At 39.6% G+C, this 23,719-nt stretch overlaps 1 protein-coding gene across 6 annotated transcripts in view; it reads left to right on the top strand.

The window, feature by feature from the left end:
• PRKAG2 (protein kinase AMP-activated non-catalytic subunit gamma 2) overlaps window positions 1-21,478 on the top strand; it is a gene marked incomplete at its 5' end in the record, with an annotated part of 287,549 nt that extends 266,071 nt beyond the window's left edge. For all 6 annotated transcript variants that reach the window (XM_079711968.1, XM_079711967.1, XM_079711966.1 and 3 more), the window contains 8 exons: window positions 2,778-2,823; window positions 4,621-4,675; window positions 5,697-5,823; window positions 8,470-8,635; window positions 8,952-8,989; window positions 13,417-13,563; window positions 16,614-16,707; window positions 20,347-21,478. In XM_079711968.1, the coding sequence (XP_079568094.1) occupies window positions 2,778-2,823; window positions 4,621-4,675; window positions 5,697-5,823; window positions 8,470-8,635; window positions 8,952-8,989; window positions 13,417-13,563; window positions 16,614-16,707; window positions 20,347-20,378 (705 nt within the window). In that variant the 3' untranslated portion in view covers window positions 20,379-21,478. The remainder of the gene's footprint in view (window positions 1-2,777; window positions 2,824-4,620; window positions 4,676-5,696; window positions 5,824-8,469; window positions 8,636-8,951; window positions 8,990-13,416; window positions 13,564-16,613; window positions 16,708-20,346) is intronic.
• Window positions 21,479-23,719: the final 2,241 nt, after the last annotated feature.

The following is a 23,719-nucleotide window of genomic DNA, read 5'->3' as shown; positions in this document are numbered from 1 at the left end:
CTGTGATATGTCTTTATATTTATCCTGTTCTGGGTATGTTGAGTTTCCTTGATCTTCTAAGTTGCTTTTCTACCTAATTTGGGAAGTTTTGGGCTGCTGTTTCTTCATTTTGTTTTTTTTATATCAACCTTTCTCTCCTCTCCTGGGACTTCGATTCCTTGTATATTAGACCCCTTGATACTATCCCATAGTCTCAAGTCTTTAGTGTCATTGATCTTAAGATTGGATAATTTCTGTTGCTCTATCTTAAACTCACTAATTCTTCCTTGGGTGATCTCCAATTTTATTTTCAAACCTTATTTCTACTGAATACTTATTTTCAGTGAGATGGTGAGCTTAAACATGAAAGATTTTGTAGCTTCTTTGTAAAAATTTCTAGGCTGATTTTCCACAAAATGGAAATGGAACTTTTAAATTATAATTTTATGTATATTATGGAAAGAACTCCTTATGATGGGACCCAAGGCTGCTGCCTTTCCTATCAGCCACTGTAGTTACATAGATGTAGGTATTGTATACCTCTTTTTTTTTAAATTATTAAAGCCTGTGCTTGAGCGGTGGTTGCTTCTTCCCTGCCACCTACAGAGCCTGCCGTGGTGGCACTTCTTGTTTCTCCTCTCCTGCCCTGCCCACTCAGTTCTCTCTTTCCTTCCTCCTGACCCCTCTGCTCGTCTCCCTGCGGCTTCTCTTCTTTGGAAATCTGAGTCCACTTCCTCCACGTGCACATTCTCCTTCAGGTCCTTGGTCCTTGCCGTTGAAATTCAGGTCTTTCAGAATCCTCCTGGAGAACCGCCTCAGTGATGGAGAGCCCTGTGCCATCTCCCTGGAGCAGAATTAGTCACTATTAGTCACTACCCACACAGCACTTTTCATACTGTATTCTGATTAGTTGTAGGGCAGTGTTTCTCAGCTGGGAGTGATTTTGCCTCCCAGGGGACATTTGACAATATCTAGAGACATTTTTTATCATAGCTGGGGGAAGGGTGGGGCAGTTCTACTGGTGTCTAGTGGGCAGAGGCCAGGGATGCTGCTAAATGTCCTACAGTGCACAGGATGGCCCTACAACAGAAGCATCCAGCCTAAAATGTCAGTAGTGCCTAGGTCGAGAAAGGCTGTCATAGGGGTATCTGAGGTTCCTTCTTGTTAGGTAGTTCTTTGAGGTGGACACTGTGTCTTACTCATGTTTGTAACACACACACACACACACACACACTTCCCATCTCGCCAGCTTAAGAGACCTCCATGTTAGCTGAGTCATGGCCATGCTGGTGACCGTAACTAAAGCTCCGAGGGGGGTGTGCAAGCAGAGCACGGGCATCACCTCACAACCGCCTAAGTGAGACGTAGACCAGGATTGTTCTACTTTCAACTGTGTGAAAACCAGAGCCTCACCTTCCTCAATTAGGCTTCTTCTCTTTCGTGGATGTTGTTCAGTCACCTGGCATCAAAATGGGGGGGGGCGGGTTCTTACTTAGTCATTCATCTCTATTTCCCCTATTTTATTATTCTCTAAACCTTTTGGTTCTTCCTTTCAGTTGCCCCTACATTCTCACAGTCACCATTTGAGACCTAACTGACCTGACACTCGGTTTTGCATCTGGCTCTGGTGCTGTCACGTCGTCCCACTGCTTAAACCCATCAGTGCTGGCCTGGCTTTCTCTCCCAGACACAGAGCCCACCTCGGGTCATTAGTCCCCAGACTCCTCGCTCCTGTCCCCCAGCACCGTCTCCTTTCTGTGTTTTGGGAACGTGAGGAAGTCCTTTTCCTCTCCAGGCCCTTACGAGTTTATCTTCTTTTATGTAAAGTCCATTCATCATGCAGAGCCTGGCTGAAATCTACCTCCTGAAGTTTTCCTTGCCTGACCTCTGACCTCTGCTCATCCCTACTCTCCCTGCATCCCTGCACTAAATAAGCCTTTTAGAGTATGCTCTGGTATGTACGCCTTCTTGTTGGTGGTTTCTTGCCAGTTGTTGGTGGCATTTCAGTATAGGACTGTCTTAATGTTGCCAGGTGGATTTTAAGCTTCAAGAAGCTTCAGGAAGAGGCCAGGTTTTCCTACTGCAGGGCCCCCAGGAGTCCCAGTGCAACACTGCAGGAGGCAGAGTGACTTTCTTAAGTTGAGCCACAGTGGAGGCTGCAGCAGGTGGGGAGGCCCTCTGCCTCAGGCTCACAGAGCACGTTGTCCTCACAGAAGCTGAATGTGGAGGGCCTTCTCTCCAGCTGTTTAGGAAGGGAAACAGATTCAGAGACCTTAAGTACTTTGACCAAAAGCAGCAGCCAAGATGCAGTGATGTGAGTGCTGACGACTCCAGGTGACTAAGTGCTGTACCCCCTGCCCAGCCTCCAGGCTCTCCAGACTCAACGCCCTCTCTACCTTTGTGAAGACGCCCGTGTGGTCCAGGCATAACCTGATCCAGCAACTTAATTAGCAAATGATTTAACCAACTGCCCTTTTAAAATTAGAGATGCTAAAAATCTTATGTATCCTCAGAAAGAAGGGGAGTGTGTGTGTGTGTGTGTGTGTGTGTGTGTCGGTGTATGTTTTAAAATTTAAGTGTATCAGAAATTTTCAAATTAAATTAATGAAAATATTGTGTTGGTTTATGTTTTAAATTTATAAAACACTTGTCTTCAAAGAAAGGTGGAGCACTTTTTGTCTCATATTTCTAATATTGCTGAATTATGGGACTCAGCAGTAGTTATGAAATAGTGATTTCTTTTTTTCCCCTTATGTTGTGTGTGTTAAGATTTGTAAATAAGTTTTTCTTACTTCTAGGTACAGATTTATGAATTAGAGGAACATAAGATTGAAACATGGAGGGGTAAGCACTGTTGAGTGTTAAAAACCTTTTAATATGAGGAAAAAAATGTTCTGCATATGTATAAAATGTTTTAATTTCACAGGTCCTCTTCTCTCTGCTTAATAATTGACTACATTAAGACATTTATTTCTATATTAATTTTGATAGTATGCCATACTACTATAAATATTACCCATTCTGTTTAGTACACATGTATAGAGAACCTATAACAAGTCTTTAGATTAAGGCTGGGATATAGATGGGATATAGTAACTAGTGCCCGAGTCTCTGGCCCCCAGTGGAGCCACCATTCACCACTAAGTATTACCTTCCAAATCTTTGCCTTTGTATAGAAAATGCACCAAAGGAATGCCTGAAATTAACAAAAGCAAGGATCTGTTCCTATTTAAATTCAATCATTTCTTTACATTATTATTATTTCTTTACAAATTATGGAGACAAGTAGAACAAGTGAAACTAAAACTAGATGATTTGGATAAAATCCCATGAAAATAACTTCAAGATTGCTTTCTTTTGTTTGCAGTATTGAAATTCACCCTTTATAATCACAATACCCTTTTCTGAAATGGAGCCATTTTTTAAATTGTAATTTCATGATTGTGAAATTGTTCTGTCTTAATGAGACCCATCCTGCTGGGTTTTTACAGAGGGGGCAAAGGACCAATCAGTAAGAATATCCTAGATAGGAGCCTGTGATGGGGATCCTTGAGGAAGAAGCCTTTGTAGGGTGTTCAGGGAGAAGCCTACATTAGAAATTGAGGGGCCAACTCAAGGAAATTTTTTAATTTAAAACTGAGATTTAGCTTTGTACTCCCGTTATCTGCTTAGTATGATAAGCACCCCTTGTGACTGGCTGTGAGATCTGAACATCCGTTAGAATGCTCTAAAGAGAGCTGGGCCTCTTTTAATCCCATATGATTTGGAAGTTTCATTGAACGATATATTTGATTTATGATAGCTTTATCAAGTCAAACCGAACAAAGTAAGTCAACATGGGATCCACATTTTAGCACTGCCTATTATGCAGTGAATATATATTATTTTAACACCAAGACAGATACTTTTTAATAAATTCTATTGTATAATGTTAGACCAAGGTTTAAGTATATTTACATTCTGATGTTACATGGTATTTGGTGGTAATAATAATAATAATGTCGAGATTTTCTTGAATGCCTTCTGTGCAGAAACCTCAGTAAAGCAAATTACAGTTTATCATCTTTACAAAGATAATGTCTACCTACTAGAAAGATCCCCAGATACAGTAGATCAAGCTTTGGTGTGGACAGTTTATCTTTACAAAGATAATGTCTACCTACTAGAAAGATCCCCAGATACAGTAGATCAAGCTTTGGTGTGGAAAATAAAACTTAATAACATTTAAAGAACAAAGTTTGTTATAACTTTTATCTTTTAACTTGTGAAAATTAATTTTAAAGGATTTCAAAAAGTCTTCATTTGTTGAGGGTGATAGTGACTTGGTAACATTCTAGTGACCTCTGCTGGTATTGCTCTTTTATCAGATTTCTTGACTTTTCTTCTGATTTTTACAACATCTATTGTAATACTGTTTTTAAATACTTAACTTTTCCACAAAGGCAACATCCTGAAACAGTTTGGAAGTTGTTTAATAATAGCCATAACTATAAGTAACACAATAGTTTTCAGTAAATTAATTTGATTTGGGTTTTTAATCCTTCTAATTATTACCTGTAAATTGAAGGGTATTTTAATTTATGTAATAATTACAAACAGCAAATATGTTGCTAATTACATATTTTCTTTCTATAAATACAGAGCTTTATTTACAAGAAACATTTAAGCCTTTAGTGAATATATCTCCAGATGCAAGGTAAACTTGTAAAGTTTTTCTCCTTTGAAAACATTCCATTCATTCAGATTCATCTGTTTTGTTACCATGGGTGATAGATTTTTTTTTTTAATCTAGATAGGGGCCAGCCTCCTTAATATTAAATTCAGTAAACTTAGAGACCGTAGAAATCACAGCCATTGTTGGTCCAAAGGACTGATAATGAACTAGGAAGATGGTCATACTGAGCAGTTCGAAAATCCAGATCACCTGCAGCAGAAACCCACTAGGGAGCTCATTAAAGCTGCAGATTTCTGGGCTCTTCTCCCAGTCAGTCTTTGGAGGGTTTTCGTGCCCCGGCATGTGCATTAAAACAACTCCCCCAGGGGTCCCAACATGCACTGAAGTTGAAAAATCAGTCTCCTTAGGCGCTGGTCCAGAGGTGGTCAGAGCATGGGGCTGCCCACAAGTGTTGACCCAAGCCTTCTGGGATGGCTCGGATACATTTTCAGAAATAAAAGCATTCTTAAAACTAGTGCACTAGTGAGAAAAAGTGGAATATTGATTTTTATTATTTTATTTCCGAGTCCTAAAAAACAGCTACACCCAGCACACCTCCTTGTCGGCAGTCACAGGAGAGGCTGGAGCAGCCAGCAGTGGGCTGGCTGAGCACGGAAGTGGCCAGTGGGCTGTGCGAAGTCAGAGCGGCCAGTGCAGGGGGCCCCGGCCACAGCGCCCTCTGTTGCCAGGGTCGTCCATTAGCTTCCCGAGGGGTTAGCTTCTGTCATTTCTCAAATAAAAGCATCAAACCTGCTATTAAAAAACTGCTCTCCTAGAGATTTTTGTAGTTCACACTTGGATTTGAGGCTTATTAACAGATTATGGAAAATCGAAAATTTTGCTGAGATCTCCAGTTTAAAGCTTTTCTAGAACGCTGTTTTAGGTCAGTCAACCCTTTAATATTGTAATTTAAAGACACAAAGTACGTTTAAAGCAGGGGTGTTCCAAAGTTTTCTAATTCTTCTTTAAAGCCTCCTAACAACTGTAATGGCTTTTCCCGCAGCCTCTTCGATGCTGTACACTCGTTGATCAAAAATAAAATCCACAGATTGCCAGTTATTGACCCTATCAGTGGGAATGCACTTTATATACTTACCCACAAAAGAATCCTCAAGTTCCTCCAGCTTTTTGTAAGTAGTTTTTAGTGTTTCTAAAGACATAGCTGCATCTACTTTAATTTACTTCAAGTAAATTGGCTCCTGTTACCCTCATAGAAGAAATCGTTAGTTTTGAGGTCTCCATTTCTAAACTTCAGTTTCTCAACTCACTACTATTTGAATTGTACATTCTCAAAGTTGATTCCAGTTAAAAAGTAATCACCTTTCAGTGCAAGTAAAAACACTTGGAATTCTCTATTTAAGTGAGAATATTTTATCACCTAAAATGAGGAGAAGCAAAGCAGTTCGCGAGTCAGTCTGATTAAGGAACTGCTTACCCAAGATAGCTTGAGCCAGACTGCCTTATGTGATGCTTTACTGGTGTCATGGTTGGGGACATGCTCAGAAGTCCTGGCCCCAGGATGGTCTTATTATTTACTGCAGCAGTGATAGAAAAGCCCAAAGCAAATAAAATTTTGACAACAGAATACCATGTTGGTCCAAATTAGGGCTATATTGTCTGTAGGTTTTCTCAACTGCATCGGAAATGAGATGACTTCATAATCATCCAAAACTCAGAACCTCTTTGGTCGGCAGTATTAAAAAGAGGCTCAGAAGGGCCAGAGTGTTCACAGGAGGGCTTCAATTTTTTCCTTTTAATCACATGCACTGAAGTTGAGGTTATAAGTAATTGGTCAACCAGAACCAGTAAGAGGCCTCATTCATGGTTCAGAAGAGATCATATTAAGAATCATTTTTTAATAAAAGAATTTAGTAGACATTAAAAATCTACATCAAGTTGGCTTTCCTGTCTTCTCCACAGCTTCAAATAAGGAAATAAAGCAGTATTCTAGTGTGGCGTGAAGGAGCCCAGGCTTCTCCGACAGCAGTGCAGAGGGTTTAAGTGATTGGGAGAAATGCCTTGTCCATCAAACCAGCCCTATATTTTAATAGTCTGTGTAAATGTAACACTCATCATGTTTAAATAAACACTAAGAAAGAATGTAGGAAGGAGAAGAGTGATTTACAAAAAAGCATGAAGTTTGGTAAAGAGGCAGTCTAGGGAAGAAGAATTAAGGAGGCGGGGACATTGTTGGTCAGACTTCCTGTCTGCCATGGGCTGAACGCATGCAGTTGCCTTGGCACTGAGCTTTAACAGGACCCAGGGCGGGGCTGTACCAGGCTCTTAGCCCATGTACCCCTTAGAGTCGCCATTTTAAGACAGTACTAATCATGAGAGGAGCTAAACACTGTTAAGCATTACGCTGTGTCAGGCACTTCACATGATAAATCTAGTCCTAGCCACCACCCTCTCAGGTAGGTATTTTTATTCATCTGATTTGGAAGCGATATCATTCAGCAAGGTTGCGTAGCTTTGTCACGGTTGCAGTGGTGGTGGTGGAGCAACCCTCCCTCCAACAGCTCCGTCCGTCCGTGTCCAGAGGCGGCTGGGATCCTCGGGCTCAGGGCACCTGGCTCACAGGGCCGACGGCGCCCGGAGGCCCAGCGCATTTCCGTGGCCGTGCTGCCGACGAGGAGGCACAGCCCGAGACAGGCCTTTGGCATCTTCTCCTCTACAACAAGTAGAGGAGGTGGCCTCTGCCAGTACTGCCTTATATTTGGGCCAATATGGTAATTAGAATCATGCTGTTAGAATATTCAGCTAGGGATTTTCAGATAAAAATGAGGAATTTTAAATAAACTCCAGAACCGGATTTTTACTGCCTTGAGATCATGTTCCGAGAAAAAGTAGCGTTGCCCTTAGAGACATCTGACAGTCAGCCTAAGTGTGCAGATGGAACAGGGGTTTATCCTGCATCAAGATGGGCTAGATGACCTAATAGGTCTTTCTTTTTTTCTCTCTAAATTTCTAGGATTCTCATGATTTGAATATTGATGAACTCTTTGACTTGAACATTTTGTTTCTTCTAATTGTTCATCTTTTCCTGATAATTATAAGGTACACCAGGAGGATGGAATCAACTGTACCCTTTATAAAAGGTGGATTTTTGAAACCATAGACCTTATTTTGTTTTAGTCAAACATGATCCTAGACTTCTCTCTTCTGACTTCTCCCTCCTCCTTTAAAACAGCCCGTGAAAAGAAAAGTTAACTTTTAAATGTTCTTCTAATTCTGTTCAGTTGGCTTGTTCTTGGTTCCTAGTAGACAAAAATTGGAGTCCTCCAATGGAGAATTCAGGATGTAGAGGTGGGATGGTGTGGGAACTAGCTTAGCAGCTCAGACAGCCACCATCAAACGCTTTGGGTTTGGAAATGTGTGGGTTCTTAATAAACATTACTTAATGATGACAGCAGGACAATGAATTTAACATGAATAATTTAAGAAGATTCTTGGTGGCTGATGGGTCTTAATTTCCAAATAGACCTGTTGTTCCCTTCTGTCCGGTTTTCCAGTGGGTGAAGAGAAGGAGAAAATGTTACAGTGTTAGTGCTTTGCAGTATTTTTACTAAGTAGCTAAATATAAGCATAAACATATAAGCTGGTTTGAACAAAAGACACAGTTCTTGTATGTAACATTTTCATGATAATTCAGATATCCGGGTGGATTGTTAGAAAAGACTAATTTGTTGCACATAGTTTTTCATCAAATGTGGACATGTGAACACTGAAAAGGTCTGCTCTGGCTCTAGAGCATCTGTGCCCGTCTTCCTGTCTAGATGTCTGATATGCCAAAGCCTGCTTTCATGAAGCAGAACCTGGGTGCACTCGGAATCGGGACCTACCACAACATCGCCTTCATACACCCAGACACTCCCATCATTAAAGCCTTGAACGTCTTCGTGGAAAGACGAGTGTCAGCCTTGCCTGTTGTGGACGAGTCAGGTCTGTGTGCTGGGCCATACCAGTTGAACAGAAACAACCGTTTATCTCCTTAGGGTAAAACTATTGTTAAATGACCTGGCATATCAGATAAGTGGGGAAATGAAAACTTAGACCAAGGAGTACTCAAGAGAATAAGAATTTTATACTGGCTTATTTTCACATTTTCCATTAAGATATGATTTCATGTCCCTTTTAAAATAGTCAAGTTTATTTTGTTTAGCAATATTTAATTCTTAGTAAATACCTAGCTAAGATTGATATTAAATGCTGTTTTTTGTTTCTAAGACATTATTCTAACATACATTTTTATTTTTAGGAAAAGTTGTAGATATTTATTCCAAATTTGATGTAATTGTAAGTATTTTTAATTTTGTTAAACCTGTCATCTAGAATGCATTTAAAGCATATTCATTAGTCTGTTTTTTGTGTTTGTACTTTTCCTATTTTAATAATTCCTAGCTTCTTTGAGGATGAGGACCTTATCAGAGAATTCCATAGACTCCCCAACAGTAACTGTACTTTTAATATTCATTGGTTTAGCAGTGAATAACATATTAGCAGCATTTTATTTTTTTTAACTTTTTATTTTATATTGGAATATAGCCGATTAACAATGTTGTGACAGCTTCAGATGCACAGCAAAGTGACTCGGCTATACATATACATGTATCCATTCTCCCCCAGACTCCCCTCCCATCCAGGCTGCCACATAACATTGAGCAGAGTTCCCTCTGCTATACAGTAGGTCCTTGTTGGTTATCCTTTTCAAATATAACAGTGTGTACATGTCAATCCCAAAATCCTTAACTATCCCTTCCCTCCACCTTCCCCCCCACCCCGTAACCATAAGTTCATTCTCTAAGTCTGTGAGTCCGTTTCTGTTTTGAAAATACATTCATTTGTATCATTTCTTTATAGATTCCCCATATAAGCGATATCATCCGATATTTCTCTTTCTCTGTCTGACTTACTTCACTCAGCATGACAATCTCTAGGTCCATCCAATGGCATTATTTCATTCTTTTTTATGGCTGAGAAATATTCCATTGTACGTATGTACCACATCTTCTTTATCCATTCCTCTGTCGATGGACATTTAGGTTGCTTCAATGTCTTGGCTATTGTAAACAGTGCTGCAATGAACATTGGGGTGCATGTATCCTTTTGGACCATGTTTTTCTCCGGATATATGCCCAGGAGTGGGATTGCAGGGTTGTATGGTAGCTCTATTTTTAGTTTTTTAAGGACCCTCCACACTGTTCTCCATAGTGGCTGCACCAATTTACATTCCCACCAACAGTGTAGGAGGGTTCCCTTCTCTCCACACCCTCTCCAGCATTTACTGTTTGTGGATTTTTTGATGATGGCCATTCTGACTGGTGTGAGATGATACCTCATTGTAGTTTTGATTTGCATTTCTCTAATCATTAGCGGTGTTGACCATCTTTTCATGTGCCTCTTTGCCATCTGTATGTCTTCCTTGGAAAAATGTCTATTTGGGTCTTATGCCTTTTTTTTTTTTTTTTTTTTTGCGGTACGCGGGCCTCTCACTGTTGTGGCCTCTCCCGTTGCGGAGCACAGGCTCTGGACGCGCAGGCTCAGCAGCCATGGCTCACAGGCCCAGCCGCTCCGCGGCATGTGGGATCTTCCCGGACCGGGGCACGAACCCGTGTCCCCTGCATCGGCAGGTGAACTCTCAACCACTGCGTCACCAGGGAAGCCCCTTATGCCCATTTTTTGATTGGGTTGTTTGTTTTGATATTAAGCCACATGAGCTGTTTGTAAATTTTGGAGACTAATCCCTTGTCGGTCCCATCATTTGAAAATATTTTCTTCCAATCTGTGGGTTGTCTTTTCGTTTTATGGTTTCCTTTGCTGTGCAAAAGCTTTTGAGTTTAATTAGGTCCCGTCCCATTTGTTTATTTTTGTTTTTATTTCCATTATTCTGGGAGACGGATGGGAAAAGATACTGCTGCGATTTATGTCAAAGTGTTCTGCCTATGTTTTCCTCTGAGAGTTTTATAGTCTCACATTTAGGTTTTTAACCCATTTTGAGCTTGTTTTTGTGTATGGTGTTAAAGGATGATCTAATTTCATTTTTTTACATGTAGCTGTCCAGTTTTCCCAGTACCATTTGTTGAAGAGACTGCCTTTCCACCACTGTATAGTCTTGCCTCCTTTGTCATAGGTTAATTAACCACAGGTGCGTGGGTTCATTTCTGGGCTTTCTGTCCTGTTCCATTGATCTACAGTTCTGTTTTCGTGCCACTACCATACTGTTTTGATGACTACAGCTTTGTAGTATAGTCTGAAGTCAGGGGGCCTGATTTCTCCAGCTCCATTTTTCTTTCTCAAGATTGCTTTGGCTATTTGGGGTCTTTTGTGTCTCCATACAAATTTTAAGCTTTTTTTGTTCCAGTTCTGTGAAAAATTCCATTGGTAATTTGATAGGGATTGCACTGAATCTGTAGACTGCCTTGGGTAGTATAGTCATTTTGACAATATTTATTCCATTCCAAGAACATGGTATATCTTTCCATCTGTTTGTGTCTTCTTCAGTTTCTTTCATTGGCATCTTATAGTTTTTGGAGTACAGGTCTTTTGTCTCCTTAGGTAGGTTTATTCCTAGGTATTTTATTCTTCTTGATGCAGTGGTAAATGGGATTGTTTCTTGAATTTCTCTTTCTGATCTTTCATTGTTAGTGTATAGAAATGCAGCAGATGTCTGTGTATTAATTTTGTAGCCTGCAACTTTACCAAATTCATTGATGAGCTCTATAGTTTTCTGGTAGCGTCTTTAGAATTTTCTGTGTATACTATCATGTCATCTGCAAACAGTGACAGTTTCTTTTCCAATTTGGATTCCTTTTATTTCTTCTTCTCTGCCATAGCTAAGACTTCCAAAACTGTGTTGAATAAAAGTGGTGAGAGTGGGCATCCTTGTCTTGTTCCTGATCTTAGAGGAAATGCTTTCACCTTTTCACTGTTGAGTATGATGCTAGCTGTAGGTTTGTCATATATGGCCTTTACTATGTTGAGGTAGGTTCCCTCTATGCCCACTTTCTAGAGTTTTTATCATAAATCGGTGTTAAATTTTGTCAAAAGCTTTTTCTGCATCTATTGAGATGATCATAGGTTTTTATTCTTCAATTTGTTGATATGGTGTATCACACTGATTGATTTGCGGATACTGAGAAATCCTTCATCATGGTGTATGATCCTTTTAATGTATTGTTGGATTCAAATTGCTAGTATTTTGTTGAGGATTTTTGCTTCTATGTTCATCAGTGATATTGGCTGGTAATTTTCTTTTTTAGTGGTATCTTTGTCTGGTTTTGGTATTAGGGTGATGGTGGCCTCATAGAATGAGTTTGGGAGTTTTCCTTCCTCTGCAATTTTTTGGAACAGTTTCCGAAGGATAGGTGTTAGCTGTTTTCTAAATGTTTGATAGAATTCACCTGTGAAGCCATCAGGTCCTGGACTTTTGTTTGTGGTTTTTTAATTACAGTTTCAATTTCAGTTTGGTCTGTTCATATTTTCTGACTCTTCCTGGTTTAGTCCTGGGAGACTGTACCTTTCCATATTAGTAGCATTTTATAATTCTTTGTCTTTTCAGTACATGAGTCACTTACCTGTTACTACAGCACGTGTATATGTTAAATAGTCATGTTTCTATACCAGAGACATTGATTCATTCTGCCAGCAGGCATGTGCTTAGTGCACACATGGATCCCTGGTCATCTGTATCCCACCACTTGCTAATTGGGAACAACTGTTCTAAAGAGGACAGCAAATGTATTTAATAGGATTATGTAAAGTTCTGTTTTTTATTCCCTGGTTTAAATTTACTAGATTGATTTTGGTCCTACATCCTTCCACTCGATAGTTTTCCCCCATTCATTTAAATTCATTTCCTTAGAGTTTTACATTATTTCTAAGAAAGGGAACTGAAACTTTGATAGCCCCAAACCTGCATACCGTTTTTTTGCCTTAATATTGACCACAGCATTAAGTATTCTTTTGTAGCTGTCTCAGACTCTTTTGTTTCATCTGATTCTGTTTAACATAACAGACACCCAAAAAATAGGCTTATTGGAATTTCGTTGGGTGGGACCCTGTAAGGTTAATCAGAACCTTGAGAAGCCATTCAGATCTACAGGGCTTCCTCCGAGATCACCCCCGCAAAGCCTTTCTAGCAAAAGCCTCGTTCCCTAGCCCTGGGGACTTATCACCCTTTGCAGGTGTTAGTCCACCTCTCAAAACACTATTCATTCAGGGAATGTAGGGTAAGAGTGGGGGGATAAATTAGGAGTTTAGGACTAACAGACACAAACTACTGTATATAAAGTAAACAAGTCCCTACTGTATAGCACAGGGAACTATATCCAATATCTTATAATAACCTATAATGAAAAAAATATATATACATAAATAAGTCACTTTGCTGTACACCAGCAACTAACACTACATTGTAAATCAACTATACTTCAATTAAAAAAAAAAAGAACCGTATAGGGTAAGAATAGGGGAATCTTCTGTAGGACATACAGTCAGAATTTAACTTTTAACAGTTGCTTCATAATAAAGGTACACCTTATAAGCTTTAAATGATTATTGATAAGATGATGAAATAACAGTACTGATGGCATGTCATAAGCTGGTACAGTGGTACTAAGTTATGATAAACATTAATGTTTTTAAAGATCAGGCTGCTTTGAACTAACTTTGGTCATTAATGTGAATTGAAATGAAGGATATAACGCACTGTTACTTCATTATAGAACCTTGCTGCTGAAAAAACATACAACAACCTAGACATCACAGTGACCCAGGCCCTGCAGCACCGGTCACAGTATTTCGAAGGCGTAGTGAAGTGCAGTAAGCTGGAAGTACTGGAGACCATCGTGGACAGAATAGTGAGAGCCGAGGTGAAGTGGCTGCACCCGGGTCCCTCCCCACCTCCCCGTCTGCCATGAGCACCTAACTAGGAAACAGTGCCCCAGGAATACTGAGTCACAGGACCAGCCCGTGAGGCAGCCTTCCAGTCCAGTCCCGTGACACAGTCTCCCTGCTCCAGAACCTAGCACGTTTCTTGGCACATAGTAGGTCATCTGTGAATGTTCACTGAATTGAATTTAATTTATAAGTCCTGACATCATAGCTGAATCAAATAAACATACTTTCATGGTTTTAAAACATACTTGAGAAAACAGAAGTCCCAAGAGCTTTAGGTTTCATTAGAGTATTGATGAATTTAAAGCTAAAAATGTGTAATTATATGGTCTTAACAACAAGTAAGTCAATAAAATGTATTCTGATCTTTTTTTTTAAGTTAAATGGTCTGTTCATCTCCTGACCGTGAGCACTTTTGTCCCCCTGTATGTTACTGCCTATAAGATTTTTTAGTATACTTTGCGTAACACTCTGAATAAAAAATAAGCAAGATCATTTTATAGTGTATCTAATTCAGTATACCCATTCCCAAAATAATTTCTTTCCTTTCTTGTTAGGGACAGGAATGTTACCCTCTTCATCACTCCTTAGGACTGAAGGATGTAACTGTGTTCCTTCTAACCCCTAATTAGGCAAAATCAATTCATAATAAGTCTGCTTTGACTTTTATTTAAAAGCAAGAATACAGTCCCTGAGGAAAAGTACCTGGTTATTTTTAGGCTAATTGCAGGCGACCTTAGCCTGCTTTCTGAAAGTTACCTGTGAAGTGGTGTGTTAGGTCAGAGCACAGAGCCCGTCTTCGGGAGCCAACATGGCCCAAGTCCACCTGCCCCGCTCCTGTCACGTGTGTTGGAGAGTCCCACCCTGCTCCGTCCTCAGCAGAGCTGACTCCCCAAGCTTCAGCTGCCATGGCTTTTACCCTGTTTCACTAGTCTCAACACGAAGTCTTTTTCTACTTGAATTTAACATCCATTACTAGTTTTCCAGAGGGTTCTAACTGACTTAGGAATACATCTAAGCTTTTTATTGTTCTTTTGTATATGCCTTTTGAAGATCATAAGCAGAAATAGGTAAGACATTCCTCCCTAATTTTAAGGACAATGGACCACATCCATCTGATGGAATCCTTTATAACAATTAAAAATCATGTTAAAGGAGAATACTGTTGATATGGAAAAACAATATATTGCTAAGAGAAAGGCCAGTTACTATATATAATGTGATGCTTCATGTTAAGATATGTGCACGTGCATAGAAAAGAGACTAGAAAGACTCGCACCACAGCATTAACACGGCTGTTTCTGTGGAGAACACCAGCAGCCTTCGTGTTCCCAAGACCCCTGTTTGAGCACGTGCTACTGTCAGGTAGGAGAAGAAAGTGATTGGCTTGTCCTGGAAGTTCATCTGGTGAGCAGCACAAACTTTAATGTGAAAATAGGTCATTGAGGGAAATACAGGTGTAATTAAAGTTTTCTCAAGTTACCCACCTTGACTTTTTTCATCATTAATTTTTTTCACCATATGACTCCTTGTTGGGGGACAAAGACCAGTTTTTAGCTTCAACATATATATATATATATACACACACACACATACATATACATATATATACACACATAGTTCATATATATAGTATATTTTTGGCTGCACTGAGCAGCTTGTGGGATCTTAGTTCCCCAACCAGGGACTGAACCCAGGCCCTCAGCAGTGAAAGCACAGAATCCTAACCACTGGACTGCCAGGGAATTCCCAGCTTCAACATATTTTGTTAGGAGAAGGGCATACAGTATCAGCGATGATTTGGTTTATTTATATGACAAATATCACACTAGCTCTTAGAAAAGAAACATTCGTAAGTTTAGACTCAGCAACAGATGATAATATTTTTGGTGGTCATTTCTGTCTGGCAGAACTAATTCTAAGTGAAATGGTTTCCCCTTGACCTTTAGTAGTTCAAAAGATAGTTATTTATCATTATTAAATGTTAACAACAAAATGTGTCTAGTATAGAATATATAGCATTCTCTGGCCCTAGATGTAAGTCAACTTACGATTAAAGTTAATAGATAATTGTGTTATATCACAGGGTTATTGAAGAACATAACTTTTTCTAGAGAAGATTTTAAAAGAAATTTATGTTGATTAGCATGAGAAAGATGACAAAGTGATTTCTCTTTTGACCTAAAAGCAAGCTATGATGTCAAAAGCATCACCGGCACAGTATCATTAGAGACAAACTATAAAAGTGATTTCCCCGCTCCTCCCGTCTCCCTCCTGTGCCACCCATTCTGTACCAGCGGGTTTTAACTGTTCATTGTGGAGAAGAGGGTCTCCAGGGTAACCGACGGGCATGTGGTTGCCTCAAGCCTAAATTCTAAAGCTTTTAAATCAGAGAAGCGTGATGCTCTCTGCCTCCTTTCCTGTTTTAAGACACTTTGTTATAGTAATTAATACCTCAGAACATTGTCCACTCACTTATAAAAGACTTTCAAGTAGAAAACAAGATGTGAATGTAATTTATTTCACTTTATTATAGTTGATCATCCTCTGACTGTTATTCTTAATATATGAACTTCATAGAGAAAAGAGAAAATATAATCTAAGAGCAGTGACCTTTTAGTTTCACTGCTTATTTGGACTTCTCTCCCAGGTAAAAACAGTTATCTGATAGTTAACAGAAACGGAGATACAACTTTTAAAAATTAAAAACCGTTTAAGAGATTAGAGCCACATGAAGCAGCTACTGTGATACTTCATGTTTTGAATTGTATCTTTCATATATTAATATTTTGAAAATAGAAAACTCAGCAGGACTTATCTGGCTAATTTTTCTTAAAAGTAGTCAAGCAAATCAGCGTTGCATTTTAACAGAGCCAAGACCACTGCATGGCTCTTTGCACTGTTACTTTCTCTCATTTGTGGGATCTGTTCATTGTATAGCACATGAAAGACTTTTTTTCTGACGTCCATTTTAAACCTTTACTTAGTTCAACTTTCACACGTGGCCTCTTTTCCTCGTTTGCAGGTCCATCGGCTGGTGGTAGTAAACGAAACAGACAGTATCGTGGGTATTATTTCCCTGTCGGATATTCTGCAAGCCCTGATACTCACCCCTGCAGGTATAAATGCCAGTGTCTGACCTTTACTGTAAGTGCACAGGGAGCTGAGGTGGGGCCGGGGCGGGGATGCGGGGCGGCAAGCCCTCCCTCGCCCACCTGCCAGCCGCACCTTTCTGTGCAGTACTTTGTAAACCATTTTCATTTTCTTTGTGGTTTTGAAATTCTCCTATTCTACTTGAGAGAAAAGTTTATAGGAAGTATTCTGACTTAAGAGCATCCTGTCGACACCCAGAAGGGCTTAAGTAATCCAGGATTCATTGCCATGATCGTCATAACCTTGCCCATTAAAAAGTGAAGATCTCCTCAGTTTTGCTTTATGTTTAGGACTACTAACTGGAAATCAGAAGGGAAATTCTTTGGGATCTAAGTATTGAAACCATCTACCCTTCAAAAAAAAAAAAAAGCTTACTAGTAGTGAGTATATAAAAGTTTGACCTACGCAAACTTTTTTCCATTAATAGTGTATGGAAATTACGTTAACTGTCAAACATTGGTGACTAAACTCATTTTCTGCCAGATTAACTCTAAGCCTCCCTTTGGTGTTTCTCCTGTGTCACACAGTTCAATCGTTTAATGGCTGAAGGGGTCCTAAAACCACCAGCCCTCCACTTCCCCTCCCCACCCACAGGAAGTACAGACAACCCAGCCTCAGGCCACACAGATCAAGGCCAAGACAGGAGACTAAACCATGTGCCCTTTGAACTCTTAGAAGTTAAACATTAAAATGTGCCGTTACTAGGGTATTGATTTTTCTTTAGTTCAGAAATCAATCAAACTGGCTAAGACTAGTTTTTACAGTTGGCCTATAGCCTGAAGATACCCACCCGAAAGGAATCCCCATCACCAGGGAGAAACAGATCGCACTGATTAAGTGAGAACGGCAGGGGTGTGATTCTGAGGGGGCAGTGACTCCCAGCAGGCTGTAGAGCAGCAGCAGCAGCAGCACCTGGACATTGTTAGAAACGCACAGGTGGGGCCCAGCCCATGCCTGCTGAGTCAGAAACTCTAGAGACAGGGCTTGCTGCAGTCATTTTCAAATTTCAGATATGTGAGAACCTGAAACTCACGGTAACCTCTTCTTAATCATTACATAAGTTTTAGTACAGCGTTCGATTTCAGCGTGTGTGCAGAGTGATGGCCCCCCAAGTCCAGCTGTCATCCACCACCATACAGCTGAGCCTCTCACCCACTGCACCCACCCCACCCCCTTCCCTTCTGGTAACCACTGCTGTGTTCTCCATGTTCTTCTGTTGTCTTTGTTCATCAGTTTTGGCTTGGGTTTTTTAGATTCCACATATGAATGAAACCATATGGTATTTATCTTTCTCTGTCTTGATTTATTTCACTTAGAAATAAGTGAAAGATCCATCCATGTTGTCAAAAATGGCAGGATTTTTTTTTTTTATGGCTCATGATAATCTCTGTCGTCATGAAATGAGAAAAGGACTAAAAGATGTGAGACTGTTCATAGCATTACTTGTAATAACCTCAAACTGGAAATAACCCAAATATCTTTGAGCAGAAGAACGGACAGACTGCATTATGTTCATTAGTGGAATGCGTTGACGGCGCACACACACAGCTGTATCGGACGGTGGATGAACCCCACAGACGAAACAGAGCAAGGAAGCAGGACCAATGCAGAGAGTGTGATTCCATTTATATACAGTTGACCCTTGAACAACATGGGTCCACTTACACGTGAATTTTTTTCAATAGTAGATACTGCAGTGCTACACAGTTCATGGTTGGTTGAATCCACAGACACCGAACTGCGGATATGGAGGGGAATCATGGATACAAAGGATAAGTTGTGTGTAGCGCCCCAGTGTTGTTCAAGGGTCAGCTGTGCAGCTCCTCTGTGCATGTTAGGAAAAGGACTCCTCTCCAGGCAGGCTCATCCCCACAGGCATGTAACCTGGCACCTTCAGAAAAAGACACCCCTTTTCTAGTCGGCTGGCCCTGGGCCAAGGCACACAGCTTGCCGGGCTGAGTCAGGCCAAATGTCAACTCGCTTCTGTCCCCGTGGCCAAGATTCTTTGTGCATTACCAATTCAGAGTAAGCAATTCTTTATCCTCTCTATGCCTTGGTGTCACAAACCATAAGAATGAGAAGGTTCGTCTGGATGAGTTTAAACTTCCATCCAAATTTGATATTTCAAAAATTCTAAATTATTAATGCAAGTCAGCATTAATGAAAATGCAAGGAGGAAACCTGTTCCACAGCTGGATTTGCAATGTATGTTACCACAGAAATAAATATTGTAAAGACAGGGATAGTCGAATTAGAATTCTTTGTAGTACAGTGTGTGTAACGCTGTTCATTTAGGAAAATGCCCTGTATTCCTAATAACTGGATTACCGGTGAACATCGGGAGCGGTGCTGTCTTGGAAGAGAGGGAGCGCCTCCATCAGATCAGACGTAGCATACTCAGGTGACCGTGTGGTGTAAGCATCAGACTAGAGGTCCAGCCTGGGCAGCCCAACCCTGCTGTCCCCTTGGAGCTGTGTGAGTGTGGGCCAGCTCGCTGCTCACCTGTGCAGCCTCCATCCCTCCCTTCAGCTATAGGATGAGCAGCCTGACACAGGCCTAGTGGCCCTCCAGAGATACTGTGATTGAAACCACAGCCGTGCGTGAACGCTGTGCGCCGTCAGACCCCATACCCGGACAAGCACTGCTGACTGGATGTTTATGGACTAATCAGTAAGAGATGCTTTTTGAAAGAATCCACTATTATGTGAATAAAAGGTACCAGTGGTTATTCTTTTCACCAGATAATGGACACAATTCCCCATTAAGGATACTGATTTGATATAATAACATCTTCTCTTTTTTAAAAAGTTTTTAGCAGTAGTTCATTGTCCAACTTAATTCAGACTATCCAAACAAACCTAAGTATCCACATGTGCAACTAGTGAGTAAACAGCCTGATGGCAGTAGCTACAATTTTTTTAGCCCCTTATTTTTATAGAGTGTTGATCTCTTTCAAAGTCGAGTGTCTTCTAGTGTCTGATGAGAAAATACAGACTCTGTTGTAATGAAAAAAATGGCAGCTCCCCCCTCCCAACCCATTTCAAAATATCCTGGCAAGGTGAGAGTAGGTTTTATGTGCAGTTACCGTAAGCATGTTTAATGCTTTTACATTTTTATAAGTATGTACAACAGAAATACTGTGCACCTTCGCTAAAACTTAAATACATATTTCTTTTAAAAACTTTTAGCAACAGAACCCTCTTCTTTTCCAAATTAAACCTTGCATATTTAGAATTATGATATGCAGGGAATTCCCTGATGGTCCAGTGGTTAGGACTTCGCGCTTTCACTGCCGTGGCCCAAGTTCAATCTCTGGTCGGGGAACTAAGATCCCTCAAGCCTCGTGGCATGGCCAGAAGGAAAAAAAAAAAAAAGAAGAGTGCTAGAATTAACGATATGCAAAATGGATTAAAAGCGTGCTGCAGTGATGGTAGGTGTGGGTGGGGAGCCTGGCGCTCACCTGCTCATTCCCCACGTCTCCTAAGGCTCTGCAGGTGCGGGTAGGTGCCACCAGGCAGAGAACCACCACTGCGCTCATATAGGAATGCACAGCTGCAACGTATTTTTATATTGCTTTGAAACTTTCGTTTCCCATCTCCTGATAGGTGCCAAGCAGAAGGAGACAGAAACCGAATGACAACCGTGAGTGGAGGAGCCCTTGCAGGAGAACTTGAACAAAGATGCTGGGTCACGCTTTGCCTCATGAACACTGACCGCGATAGAACAGAGTCCAATGGCTGAGAATGTGTATCAGGGTTTAGTGATGGGTGTTTTTTTCCAGTGATGTTGAAACTAAGCATAAAAAAGAAAGATTTTGTGTTTGAAGATGTGAGCTTGCATTAAAAGACTGTTTTCAGGCCATTGTCTGAAAGATTTCAAATGCTGTATGTCATTAAAGTGCACTGTGTCCTGAATTTCTATTATTTTTCATTTTAAAGAATTCACTGGTATCTAACAGGTAATATGACATAAGGCGAGTGTGTGGCATATTGAGATCTAGTGCCTTATGTCAGAACAGCGATATGTCATCACTACTGCCCATCACAGCTGGAGCGCGTCCTTGTGAACTGACACTGCTGGAGTGTGAACGTCTGAACCTTTACCAAATCAGTTTTCATTAGATTTGTTGAATAGCTGTAATTTGAATATAAATAATTACTTTATAAAACTTTAATGATGGTTTTATGTGTCAGTGTTCTGTTCTGAACTATAGTGTAAACAAGGATGATTTACAACAGCTTTATTTATTTTTACTTTCATGCAATTTTTTACACATCTTTTGGTGGGTAAACTTCACCGTACCCATTAATAAACCATTGGTTGCTATTTTAAAAGGGCAAAATTCTCATTAAGTTTGATCTGGAAAGGATATGACTTCTCTAATAGCCACTGTTAGGTTTTAAAAGCTGAAGTTTCTAACAGCATTTGTGGGAACCTCTCTGTGGGGCTGCAAACAAAGTGCCGGGAAGATGTCTATTTTTTCTTGTGTTTTGACATGAAAATCATGACGTTTGTGTGATTGCTGATGCGATTGTTTTGTAAATTTTACTGTGGCATATACAGTATTGTCATATGGTTGAGGAGAAACACAATGTTTCCTAATGTAAGTGCTCTGAAAATGTTGACACTATATATATATATATGTGTGTGTGTGTGTGTATATATATATATATATATGAGTATAGTTTGGTTTTTTGTTTTGGGGGGTTTTTTTGCAGATTGAAAAATTAAAATAAATCTTACTATCTGCCATCTTGTTATAGAAGTTCTTTAAAATACTTTGTATTTCAGCACATTTCTTTTTTTAACATCTTTATTGGAGTATAATTGCTTTATAATGGTGTGTTAGTTTCTACTTTATAACGAAGTGAATCAGCTATACATATATCCTCATTTCTCCTCCCTCTTGCATCTCCCTCCCACCCTCCCTAACCCACCCCTCTAGGTGGTCAGAAAGCACTGAGCTGATCTCCCTGTCAGCACATATTAATTAAAATTCTACATGCAGTTTCCCACTTAGATATTTCTCCCCAAATAAAGGAGAACATGAATTCTCATATTCTTTTTTACATCAACAGAAAAAAACCTTAATGATTTGATTCATAACTTTCTCCATTATTAAACAGAACATATTTAATTAAAAATTGCCATGCAGATTTTCTTGTGCTAGGTGTCAATTTTTTCATCTCCTAGTAGGCCAAATATGAGAGAAGGAGATTTTTGTCTATGTTTTCCCCATAGAAATAGTAGTGGTTGTGACTTAGGCTAATGGTAATACTTGGAGAACAATGAAATATCAGAAAGAGAAAGTTTTTAAAAACCCCTTTTAAAACTCTGTCCAAAAAAAACCAAACAAATACCTAGGAATAAACCTGACCAAGGAGGTGAAAGACATATGCTGAGAACTATAAAACACTGATAAAGGAAATTGAAGATTATTCAAAGAAATGGAAATACATCCCATGCTCTTAGATTGGAAGAATATTATTAAAATGGCCTTACTACCCAAAGCAATCTACAGATTTAGTGCAATCTCTATCAAATTACCATGACATTGTTTTACAGAACTAGAATAATCCTAAAATTTATATGGAACCACAAAAGACCCAGAATTGCCAAAGCAATACTAAGGAAAAAGAACAAAGCTGGAGGCATAACCCTCCCAGACTCCAGACAATACTACAAAGCTACAGTAATCAAAAGAGCATCGTATTGGCACAAAAACAGACATATGGATCAGTGGAACAGAATAGAGAGCCCAGAATTAAACCCACACACCTACGGCCAATTAATCTTCAACAAAGGAGGCAAGAATACATAACGTAGAAAAGACAGACTCTTCAGCAAGTGGTGTTGGGAAAGCTGGACAGCTGCATGTAAATCAATGAAGTTAGAACACTCCCTCACACCACACTCAAAAATAACCTCAAAAATGGCTTAAAGACTTAAATATAAGACATGACACCATAAAATTCCTAGAAGAGAACATAGGCAAAACATTCTCTGACGTTAATTGTACCAATGTTTTCTTAGGTCAGTCTTCCAAGGCAAAAGAAATGAAAGCAAAAATAAATGGGACCTAATCAAACTTACAAACTTTTGCACAGGAAAGGAAACCATAAACAAAAATGAAAAGACAACCTATGAAATGGGAGAAAATATTTACAAACTATGTGATCAACAAGAGCTTAATTTCCAAAATATACAAACAGCTCATACAGCTCAATATCAAAAAAACAACCCAATCAAAAAATGGGCAGAAGACCTAAATAGACATTTCTCCAAAGAAGATATACAGATGGCCAACAGATGCATGAAAAGATGCTCAACATCACTAATGATTAGAGAAATGCAAATCAAAACTACAATGAGGTATCACCTCACACCAGTCGTAATGGCCATCGTCAAAAAAAATCTACAAATAATAAATGCTGGAGAGGGTGTGGAGAAAAGGGAACCCTCCTACACTGTTGGTGGGAATGTAAATTGGTGCAGCCACTATGGAAAACAGTATGGAGGGTCCTTAAATAAAAACAGGGTTGCCATATAATCATGCAATCCCACTCCTGGTCATATATCCAAAAAGACAAAAACTAATCCAAAAAGATACATGCACTCCAATGTTCATAGCAGCACTATTTATAATAGCCAAGATATGGAAGCAAACTAAGTGTCCATCAACAAATGTATATACAAAGAAGATGTGGTACGTATATACAATGGAATATTACTCAGCAATAAGAATGAAATAATGCCGTTTGCAGGAACATGGATGAATCTAGAGATTATCATACTAATTGAAGTCAGAGAAATACAAATTATATGATATCACTTATATGTGTAATCTAAAAAAGTGATACAAATGAACTTATTTACAAAACAAATAGATTCACATAGAAAACAAACTTATGGTTAACAAAGGGTAAAGTGGGGGTGGGGTAAGTTAGGAGTTTGGGGTTAACAGATACACACTACTAT

This window comes from Hyperoodon ampullatus (assembly GCF_949752795.1).
Source record: "Hyperoodon ampullatus genome assembly, chromosome: 9".
Taxonomy (NCBI): Eukaryota; Metazoa; Chordata; class Mammalia; order Artiodactyla; family Ziphiidae; genus Hyperoodon; species Hyperoodon ampullatus.
Note: the sequence above shows the minus strand (reverse complement) of the source record. Positions and strands in the feature narration are given on the sequence as shown.